Raw genomic sequence first — 12,396 nt, forward strand, 5'->3', positions numbered from 1 at the left:
AAATTACGTGTATGTTGGTTACTTGGGTGCCTACCTTATTTATTTTTATTGTGTACCATAGCCTCTTATTCAGTAAGATCAATATACTATTATTATGCTGCGTTACCCACTGGATTTTATAGTTTTAACATTTCTCGAATCATCTTTGACTTACAGGAATATAAAAATACTACTAATTTTATTTTAATACTAGCTTTCCGCCTTCGCCCGCTTGGACTTTTGTCTGTCACAGAAAAACTTTATCGCGCGCGTCCCTGTTATGGCTGACTTAGTTTATGGCATTTCCAAATTTTATTTTGTCTTTTCAACATAGCCCCTTCCATAATAGAAATTAGATAAATAATTACTTCGATAGCATGAAAACTCCCCAAAATATGTTTCTTTGACAAAGTTTCCCACAAACGCTTCATACAAACTTCGTGTTATGACATCGCGCCGTGGTACTTTTTATGCATCGCTTATGGAATTTTCTCAGCAGCTGTCTAACTAATTATCGTGTTTTTTAAAATGGTACTCATTGTACTATTTTTATACACCACTACATTTTTATGACCGAAAAAAAAATCTGGATAATGAGTTACTGATACTGATCCTATTTAAGCAAAAAAAGTTAAATAAAGTTACTCAAAATTTCATCCCAAAATTGGTAATTTATGGACACACGCGTCATTAGTCGTCATTCGTCTAACACTTATTAGAACTCAAAATTACTTGAAATGTTGCATTAAAATGGTCTAAGTTAGCTAAGTAAGTAATAATAACTAGAGATGAAACGGATAGTTGTTTGGCCGGATACCGGATACCGGATATCCGGCCAGCTGCTAGGCCGGATAGCCGGATATCCGGCGGCCGGATAGTTGGCACATTGTCTCGTTGCATGTCGTGACGAGTATAGCGCCGCACAGGTGCTTCGAACGCGACCAGTGGGTCTATTACTAGACTAGACTAGTCACACTTTTCGAAAATCGAATCCGTCAGAATAGAATGTCAGATTTCGCCACTTGTCTAGGGGGCAGATCAATTCAATTTCGGTTGCAATCGTGAGTGTGTGATTGAATAGCGAAAAGAAGAACGGTCACGCCCCATACAAAAAAACCCAGACCCGACAGAAACGAGACATACCTCAGTTTTTTTGTCATGTCTTAATTAGTTAAATTATATATTTTTTATATTCGAAATCTATGTATAACACCAAAATATTGCCCTTTGTTTTTGTTTAGGCGTTATACAAAAACTAATACAAAATGCTTATTTATCACCAAAATTGGTAAATGTATGTACCTAAATGTCTATTACAGCTGCTATGGAATGTATCTAGGTGACCTGGAGATACAACCGGATTATACAGGGCGGTTATACATATGGAACGATAAGTGATCTCACTCGATTATTTCTAAACTATACAAGATATCGAAAAACTAGTTACTGATTCTGAACGTGCTTCACGAGCTCTTTCAAATGGTACCATTAATAGGGTACAGATTATGGAAGCTGGTAACATTGAATTTTTGGATTTTGTAACTTATTATTTTTTCCACCCTGTATAATCCGGCTGTATCTCCAGGTCACCTAGATACATTCCATAGCAGCTGTAATAGACATTTAGGTACATACATTTACCAATTTTGGTGATAAATAGGCATTTTGTATTAGTTTTTGTATAACGCCTAAACAAAAACAAAGGGTAATATTTTGGTGTTTAACATAGATTTCGAATATAAAAAATATATAATTTAACTAATTAAGACATGACAAAAAAACTGAGGTATGTCTCGTTTCTGTCGGGCCTGGGTCACAGATGACCGTTCTTCTTTAATTAGTTGCATCATGTCAACAGACCATCAGTGAAAAAAAATCGCCTATTTTATTTGGCAATATTTCGACATTAACAGATATTTACTATTTATGTATTAGTCATTAGAGTGAATAGCCCAGAAAAAGAAATTAGTTTTGAAAGGCCTTAATATGGCTTTTTTATAACTTTTTGGACTTTAAATAAAAGCCGTCATTATTATAAGCCATTTTATTGATATTTACCTCAAATATTAATGTATTTCATTTTATTAATAGGAAATTGTCGTAGTTTTTTAATATCCGGTATCCGGCCGGATAGTGAGTTACTATCCGGTATCCGGCCGGATAGTAAATTTAGGCCGGATATCCGGCCTACCGGATAGTTACCGGATATCCCATTCGTCTAACACTTATTAGAACTCAAAATTACTTGAAATGTTGCATTAAAATGGTCTAAGTTAGCTAAGTAAGTAATAATAACACTGGAAGCGTGGTCGAGGCGTGAGCGAGACAGACAGATCGGGGCAATGTGCGAGCGCGTACGATTACTCTAGCGAGCAGCGGAGTGCCCCGGCTGTGACGCGTAAAATAGCGCGGACTAAAGAAAATTTAATAAAAAAATTAACTTTATGAAAAAACATTTTTTTACACATTTCTACATAACCTGTTTAGATTTTTTCGGTGATAAAAATGTAGTAGTGTATAAAATGGGTTATTCAACAATAAAACAAAATTAAAGTTAAAATCATGTTTTATTACACATTATTCAAAAATATCGGTAAAAACATTTTCATATTATAGTAGTAGCACATAATGATACCTAAGTGTAGTAGTCCTATAATTATTTTATTAAAATTTAATGATATTACACAGACATGGTTATTTGATTAATACACAAAATATACTAGATAATTATGTTAATGTGAACTATAAAGTACAAGTTTGTTATTAAAACAATTATGATCAAATCTTGCTTTATTGACTTCTGTCAGTAACTAGCACATACAGTTTAGCTTAAAACTAAATAAAAAGAAGACAATTTAGCTAATAAATGTTTTTACATCATGTGTATTGACAAATATTACTTAAACAACACAGGGAATAAATCGTTTCAAAAAGTTACATTTACAGTTACATACCTATTGTTAAACATAAATTATATCACTTCTGAAAATAGTTCTATCTTAAAACCTCCATCATCTTCAACGCACATGACAGAAGTGACATAGTCACCTCTGTTAACCTCCAGTGGTTGGTCCTTATAGAAAACAGAACTATGCACGAAACTGGACTTTCGTTTGGTGGATATTTCTGCAGCACCATCCATTACTTTGATCACATACCAACATAGCATACCATTGCATGCCCCGTCTCTCTCGACGTGTACTGAAACTACACAGGGTATCATACTGTGACAGCTGTCAGTTAAGTGTACTGGTCGAGACATATTTTTGTGTTCCAACCGCGTCGGGTCAACGTAGGTTATCTGCGATTCTGTGAATGTGTTGGTCCTCGATCCTGGAGGCATAGCAGACATAGCTTTCTCGGTTAATTTATTGTGTTTATCCAACAATTCACTGCTGATGAGTTGGACCTTCATAGACACATTTGGCATAAATAATCCCCCTTCTTGTAATCGCGCATGCTTCAGTAGTTTAGCCAGGCTATAAAGTGATCTGTCGATGTTGCCACTCATATGTAATATGTCACAATAAACTGCGTGGAATCTTTTGCCGTCAAACGGCTCAAGAGACAAGTTTTCGTAAAGCAATATTTCCACTCTGGACAGGCAAATATTGTGCCTACGGAAAACCTTTTTAAAAAACTTTTTATCTTGACGATCACGGGCCATACAAATGAGAGATTGCGCTCCTCGCTTCATCATCATCATCCCGAAGACAGGAAACGGACACAAATCTACAACGTCGACTTCTTCTATCTCCACCATTTGTGTTAAATGAACTGTTGCTATTTGTGCACTTTTAATAATCTCATTAATATAGACGTCATCGTTCAGGAACGTTGTTAATTGCTTTGACACTCTCGTTATTCGTTTTCTACAATCTGGCAGAAATCTTAGTCTCCCGCCAAATGTTGAGAACTGAGCAATGAAAGATTCACCTTCTGTGTATTGCATTGGTATAAAATCATGAAACACAGCTTGTTTCCACGCATCTGATCTCTCTTCTGATCTAGGATCGGTTGTCATAACGATGTCCTCGGTTATAAAAAGTTTGAAAAATCCTACCAGTGCATTAACTTCACCGCTACTTGTAACCGTCAATTTTGCATTGTCTGAAAAGATATTGGCTATTTTTTTGTTAACATCGGCAAACGAATTAAAGTTTATTTCAAAGACTAACTCTTCTTGCGTCACGAACTCTAAGTCTTTGTATGTGAAGATGTCTTCACCAAAGTATGGATCACGGCTATGTGTTTCTGTGTGTAAAAACAAGTCTTGAACACCAAGGAGTGTTTTAGCATCCGCAGAAATTTGGTATTTTTTTTAATCTGCTCACAGCGGACGCCAATAACATAAAATTCAGCCCGGCCAGGAATTACCCGCGCTGAAGGTGTAAGAACCCTATTCCAAGCCGATAGGATGGTAAATAATAGCTCACTACCTAAAAGGCCGGCGTCAAATCTATTTGTTATCACAAGCAGGTTGCTTCTGTAGGAGCCAACTTCAATATCTTCAATATCTTCTATCTTGGTTCCTTTTTCGATTAAAAAGAAGTCTTGTTTCGGGTCTTCGAATGAATGTTGTATCGATTGTTCTGCTGATTCCTTACTTTCATTTTCTTCTTCTTTCCTCAGGATAGAGGTTTGAATTATACCTCGTAAATATTTACCAAGTCTTTGATCGTCATTCAGCAAGCTGTATTCGTCCCGGGAGTACAGCAACCTCTTTGTTAAATTCAGGTATTTTTGTGCTCTTACTAGGTTTTTGTCGATTTGAACCGCCTTTTCAAAATGAAGGTGGGCAATATGAATCTCTTGCTGGCGTAGAAAATATTCACCAGCACTATATAGGAAATGAGTGTTACCTGGAAATTCTTCTAAGGCGACCTTATAATTCCTGATTATTAATTGTGCGTTGTCGTTTTGTTCTGCCAACACGTCGTTGTATTGGTCCAAGGTCGTCCGAAATTGCATTTCCATATCCTTTTTTAGGTGAGGAGGGTTATCTCGGATGGATGTCAAATAGAGCTCAAACGCTTCTCGGTGAAGATCTAATTCCGCCGAAAGCTGCGCTTCTCCAGTGCTGTAGATTGGGTCTGGTACTGGGTCGTCCATTCTGTTTTATCTTCTTGTCTCACTAAGTTCACTTGCCGAATGCTTGAATTAACACCTACTTATCACTTGAAGTGTTCACAAAGTTTGCTTGTATGATTTGTAGATAGCACTATATCACTTTCTTTAGAGATGGCTTGAATTTACACCCACTTGTCACTTGAAGTTTACTAATTGTTCACAAAGTTCGCTTGTATGAGTTGTCTAAATCACAGCACTATTATCACAATTTTAGAGATGACTTGAATTAACACCCACTTGTCACTTGAAGTATAGGTACTTTGAAGTATAGGTACTTTGAAGTTAACTTGGATCTCAAGAACTGATGACCGACCAGGCTTGTGTCCAAAGGCAGACTGACTCCACACCCAGCTAGCTCCTACCCCGTTTGGGCACTCGTAATGCAAAACGGTACATTACGAATCAAACAATATCTTTTAACGAGTCCAGGTAGTTTTACTGACAAAGGGTTTGTGATAAGTAAAATGTACTCTAATGACAGTTCAAGCTAAACTATTGTCATCTAGTATTGGATGGCAGGTTTTTACCTTATCATGAAAACGTTTCTTATCTGTAAGATGGGCATGGCGTGGTATTTTGTAAACAATGAAAGCTCTATTGTTTAAGTTCAAACATTTCTGTTTAATACAGAAAATAGCAAAAGGTTAACTTACGTTCTGTGTGGTATTTTCAACTTAAATTTTTGCACATTTTGCAAACTAGTTTTTTTTAAATGCGTTTCCGTGTATGCTGTTACAAAGTATTTAGTGACATTCAAATTAAATCTCGAACGAATGATTATACTTATTGCATACCTAATAATATCATCTGCTTATTTATTTAAACTTTAATGCCTTATAATTCATAAAATATTGAGCGAGTTTAATGCCGTATGGCTTTTTGTGCCAGTTAATCTTCGGGAAAAGTAAGCAAGCGAAATTAGATTTCATTGTCAATATCTAATATTCGTTTTTCAAATAATTTAAAATAATAATTATTTAATTTATTTATTATTATTCTAATTTCTGTTGTTTCATCATCATCGTCCACTGCTAAACACAGGTCTCCCCCAATGCTTTCCATGTTGCCTGGTTGATAGTGACCTGCTTCCAGCGCCTTCCTGCTACCTTTACGATGTCGTCGGTCCACCTTGTAGGTGGACGTTCTGTTGGTTCATGGTACGATAAAATAGAGTTGGTCACTTTTGCCTATTAAAATTTATTTTCTGGGTTCAATTAGCCACAGTAGAACACACATAGCTATAGCTTTTTCAAAAGAGTCCCTGAACTTAAATTTTAATATGCTCATTAATTTTGTCGGCCGTTTGGTGTAGTGGTTCAGAACAGATTACTATGCCGAGAGGTCCCAGGTTCGATTCCCGGCCGGGAAGAAATTGAAATGATGAATTTTAATTTCTGTGACGGGTCTAGGTGATACTATGTATAATAATGTATGTATTAAAAAAAAAGTATATAAGTAGTTAATATCCGTTAAGCTAAGTAAGGGTTTGTGATAAGTAAAATGTACTGTAATGACAATTAAAGCCAAGCTATTGTCATCTAGTATTGAATGGCAGGTTCTTACTAGAGATGGGTTATACTAGGTAAATTTGATACTAGGTGCACCTATTCCTAGTATTTATTAATACTCGATCCAATTACCTTTTCCACCTAGTACGTAGTAATTTAGCATACTTGACGCGACTAGTGAGAACTAATCCACGTAATATGACTTTAAAATACAATTTTCTTTGAAAAGATACAACCGTAGTACCACAGAATAATAATAAGTACCTACTACGTACAGAAGTTTTTCTTCGCGAAGGTATTCAAAAAAATGTATGCTCAATGTCATCAACAATATGGTGTAATTTAGCTTGTCTTAAGAGTCGAGCACCGTTTTGCTGACATACGTCAGTGATCGGTACTGTCTTGATGCCATAGGGCTGACTGCTACAAGAAGCTACTGTGTCGCCATCTAGCGCACCACACTTGCATTCACTGCTCTTCGCGGCAACGCACAGCTATAATATGCGGCCGCCAGTTATATAGTGTAAGAGCTAGCACCTAAATATTTTATAACACACATAACTGTGACAATTTATTTCACGTGGGCGAAGCCAAAAAGCTAGTAAGAAATAAAAATTCAATTCAGTAGGTATTTCAAACCAAATTTTATTACATAAACAAACATTATACTAATTTCATTATGGGCCCTTAGTATGTGAAAACTGCAATTGACGATATTTCGCACTGTTTTCAATATTATGTATTATAGAACGTAAGTGTGATGGGATGATATTTTCGAAAACACGATTAGAAAAAATTTTTCTCGAAAAAAAACATTTACCTCTGGATTTTTTTATAAAAGTTTAATATGACCGTGTTTTACAATAAAATTCCTATAAAATCACAAAGGTATCATGTTTGCCTCTTTGATTTCCTGGCTGTTTTAGATTTCAAAAACCTAAATATATTAATTTATTAACTTTCTGATAAAAATGTGAATGGCTCTTACGATGTCCCCCCCTTAAATCAAAATGTCTTTATTTGGTCTATATGCCCATCATCACTACGTAATAATTATAAAAAAAAGTCGCTTTCCTGTCTGTCTGTCCCTATGTATGCTTAGATCTTTAAAACTATGCAACAGATTTTGATACGGTATTTAGGGTTCCGTAGCCAAATGGCAAAAACGGAACCCTTATAGATTCGTCATATTATTATTATTATAGTCTGTCTGAACATAGAACGTTTTTGTGCACTTTTTAAAATGAGTGAAGCGATGGCTGGTTCACTCGTCATGTCTGTGAACAGGCGCTGCTTTCGGGGACTGGTCAATCCAAGTTATTCAAATTTATGTATGCGAGTCATTTCTACTACCTTAATATGTAAGTCTAGATATTAGCACGTCACTACCTTGTTTAATATACCACGCAATCTTGTATACCCATTCTTATGATACACCATACAAGAATGCATGGTAAATTCAGTGAACTGCTCCTGAATCGAATGTACCTACTACTACTATTTCTATTTATTTATATTAACCGGCAGACAGTGGTGACTGAGTTTGTTGCGGCGCTTCTTCTCAGCACTTGCCAAATGTTGGTCTCGAAGCGCTGGTAGGGTAAAAAGATTATGAGACATGTAGAGGTTCCTTAAGAGCATATGACGATTTGTAAGAACTATTTATTAGTCTAAACAAATAAAGAAATTTTGACTTTGACTTTGAGTTAACCAAGTATATGGCTATTAGACTTGCACACGTCCGTCCGTTTTTTGTAGGATTAATATAATTAAGTAACATTTATTTTTTGCATTCGGCTCTTGGTCTAACCCAAACGAAACACGAACAACTAATGAACTAACAATGAACAAAGTTGATAAATTAGTAATATGTAAATAATGAATTTGTTTTACGAGCTGTCCCGGCGTACCCGCAAATTAATATAAAGTTGTTTAAGTGATTTATAAAATCGCAATATTAATTTTTGATAGTAGGGTCATTGTGCTGGTTTTCTATCTAACTTCGGTTTTCGTCCATTTCACTGAGCTGCCATAAACACATGCGTAAAATTTGAATACAAAGTATTGTATTCACACAAGGCAGTAGCCATCCCGCGCTAGTTTTGTTGCAATCTATAATGCCTAAACAACAGTTCTACCTAAATGAAAATGTAATTTAAAAAGTATTGAGTTCCAAAAAATTACGTAAATGCGCGGCCATACACCGGTCACCGGTACATTGCAGAAATTATCGCGCTAGAAAAAAAACGTGCTGACAGGAAAAGTTTTTGGCACGTATGTCTAATTGATAGCATTATAAACACAATTTTAAGTGTTTATTAAACTTCTTCATACAAAATTAAATCTTAGATGACTAAGGGTCATTTTTTTAAAGCATAGCTCAGGTCATATAGCAGGCAAATCAACTCGGAAAGGAATCAACAACGTATCGCCTTTTGTGGCATGGAGGTAATAGTGGAGAGGAAATAAATAGATCTATACAAAAATTCGACAAATTAATGACAAACAGCTGTTTATCTCTTTCTAACTTACCCCTGGTGATGTATAAAAAAAAGAAACAGATAATGTTTGGTCAGTACTCATTCTGGCAACATTTTCATGTGACGTCACTAACTACCTGACTTGTGCCGAGTAGGTACCTACATACAAGATTTAAGAAAACAACATATTTATAGGCAATCAGCTGACAACTACACGCACACACACACACACACAAATACCTGTCAGCTGATTGCCTATATTGCGGCCATGTTGTTTTCTTAAATCGTGTATGTATTTATAATGCGTGTAAATGTGTGCGTAATGTACCGAGTACGTTTATTTTAAAGTTACGCCAAGTCCATGAGACATTGATATACGTCAGTGTTTTGCGAGCTGTCATTGCCCTTCGCGCGCTGTCATCGGCGAGGCAAGGCGTTTACGTTACGGTGCGGATTGTGTGTGCGTTGCAGTATGGACTTTAGTTGACTGCCTTTATGAGCACTCGAACGACATAAAATAATATGATACATTTATGTAAGGGTATTTTAAGATCACAAAGTTGGCAACTCCGATATTTGGACGAAAACCAGCGCAAAGACCCTATCCTGTTTGACACCTATAATAATTGACAATAGCTGGCTCGGCGAACTTCGGCAAACTAATGTGTGACGTGAAGTGCCAAATCACGGAAAATGTCGGAAGAAATACATGAATTTGCATGAATTATCATGAATAACAATAACCACTTATTTACCTCTCAGTGTCTTCAGGCAACTTAAAAAAAGTACATTGTGTGTTTTTATTATTATTTAGGCAGTTAAATTCTGCACAGTATTTTTTTATTTTTTTCCATAATACAAGAGTACGCGTGCGTGTGTCAATGCTCGCTCGTATCTCGTATGTGACGCCTTGTCGAATCGCCTCCTGTAGGTGGGCTTTCGTGCGTGTTTTGTTTTCGATGTGAACTCGCGGAGATGAACAGGCCTGGTAGTACGAGTATGAATAATGCAATTTGAAATCCCTTCATACTTCAACAGGCTTAGGACTGTCAACTTAAAAGTTGGCGTATTTAAAAGATATCAATTTCATAAAAATATTTACATATTTTTTTCTTTTTTACATGAATTTACATGAATATGGTTTGACTAAGTTTGTGTGCGCTTGCTTTGTCGCGCTCAAATTTGTTTGGTCAGACAGAGACGGAGTGAATCTCTACGTTCGCACATAAGCTTAGCGAGAAATACTCGGTGCGCGTTATACACGACTACGGATTACTGTGGGATTACGCAATAATAATCTCTATTACTTTGATGGTAGGGTCGGAAATCGTGTAATTTATAAAATACTAGGTGGATCAAGTATTTAAAAAAATGGAATAGGTGCCGCCTAGTACTGTAAAATACCTAGTGTGTGGATCTGTTCTAGTAAATACGTCTCATCTCTAGTTCTTACCTTATCAAGTTAAGGTTGGTATTTAGTAAACAATGAAAGCTCTATTGTTTAAGTTCAAACATTTTTTTTTTAATACCGAAAATAACAAAAGGTTAACCTACGTTCTGTGTGGTATTTTCAATTTTAACTTTTGCACACTTTGCAAATTGGTTTTTAATTTAAAATGCGTTTCCATGTAATGCTGTTACAAAGTATTTAGAGTGAAATTTAAATTAAATCTCGAAAGAATTATTATACTTATTGCATACCTATCATCTGCTTATTTATTTAAACTTTAATGCCTTATAATTCATAAAATATTGGGCGCACCACACGCACAATATCACAAAAGTGCCAGTAAATCTTCGGGAAAAATTGTTTATCTAAATCACCCCCATGTGTATAATACGATTGTGCTTAATTTATTTAGGAGATAGAGTTAATTTTGTGATATTTTAAAATTTTGTGACCTAGTAGGCTTTCAACTTTTTTACCTTTTTTTTGGTGAGTTTTCTTAGATTTATTTTCTTCGACAGATTTGTTATTAATTGCAGATATTTGAAAAAAATAATCACCTTCCTATCTTTGATTCAAGATACAAAAGTTTTGCTAGAAACATTAAAATTATGCTTTTATCAGAACACTATCAAATTTTCAACTTAAAAATTTAAGTAAAAAAAGAACTTCCATAGGTCCAAAACCATTTTAAAAACTGCGCCGTTTCCTGAACTTTCATAATAATACAAAAAAACTTGAGTACTTAATGGGCCACTATTTCCTGTAATCGGTCCACTAAAGTGTTATGTCGGAGATTCCGTTACATGTTTTTGACTTTCTTAGAGTGAATTTAATATTGGGAATCCTCTAAGTTTACATTACGTAGAACAGATTTAGAGACAACAACTGGACAGAACATGTTTTTATTCTCAACGAGGAAGCTCTTTCCCTTCATCACACCTGGTGGAAACTGATGATTAGGCTGAAGGTGGAAGGGAACTTCAACTACAGAGAAACTATGGCTTTCTTCCTGAAAATGCCTACGTTTTACTCACTGGATTTTAGTTTTAACGTTTCTCGAGTCATCTTTGACTTATCGGAATATGTACAAAAAGACTGCTGATTTTATTTTAATACTAGCGGGCGCCCGCGTCTTCGTACGCGTGGATCCCGTTTTACCCCCTTCATCTATCTTACGCGATTTAGATTTTTTCATACAAATGTTTTTTTTCGCTAACTTCCGTTCCCGTGGGAATTTTGCAATATCCTGTTGTAACTAAACTTTAAGTTTACTAAGGTACCTACATGCCAAATTTCAAGCGACTAACTTAAGCCGTTTAGATTTTTCATACAAAAGGATTTTCCCGCTAATTCCTGTTCCCGTGGGAATTCCTTAGTATACTATAACCTGCCCAGGAGTATGAAGAATAATTGTACCAAGTTTCGTTAAAATCCGTTTAGTAGTTTTTGTTTCTATAAGGAACATACAGACAGACAGACAGACAAAAATTTTACTGATTGCATTTTTGGCATCAGTATCGATCACTAATCACCCCCTGATGGTTATTTTGAAAATATATTTCATGTACAGAATTGACCTCTTTACAGATTTATTATAAGTATAGATTTTGCAGTCAGGTCCACTGCTAGACAAAGGCCTTCCCCAAGGATTTCCACAAAGACCGGTCCTGCGCCGCTCGCATCCAGGCACCTCCCGCGACCTTCACCAAATCGTCGGTCCACCTAGTGGGAGGCCTGCCCACGCTACGTCTTCCGGCTCGTGGTCGGCACTCAAGAACTTTCCTGCCCCAGCGTCTATCAAATCAGTCAGGTACTAAGATTTTATCAAGAGTAAGGAAATAAATGAAAT

General features: G+C 35.9%; 1 protein-coding gene across 1 annotated transcript in view; it reads right to left on the reverse strand.

The window, feature by feature from the left end:
• Nucleotides 1-596: 596 nt before the first annotated feature.
• LOC135078919 (uncharacterized) overlaps nt 597-12,396 on the reverse strand; it is a 42,582-nt gene continuing 30,782 nt past the window's right edge. The window contains exon 10 of the mRNA XM_063973512.1: nt 597-608. Coding sequence (XP_063829582.1) covers nt 597-608 — 12 coding nt within the window. The remainder of the gene's footprint in view (nt 609-12,396) is intronic.

Source organism: Ostrinia nubilalis, chromosome 2 (assembly GCF_963855985.1).
Source record: "Ostrinia nubilalis chromosome 2, ilOstNubi1.1, whole genome shotgun sequence".
Taxonomy (NCBI): Eukaryota; Metazoa; Arthropoda; class Insecta; order Lepidoptera; family Crambidae; genus Ostrinia; species Ostrinia nubilalis.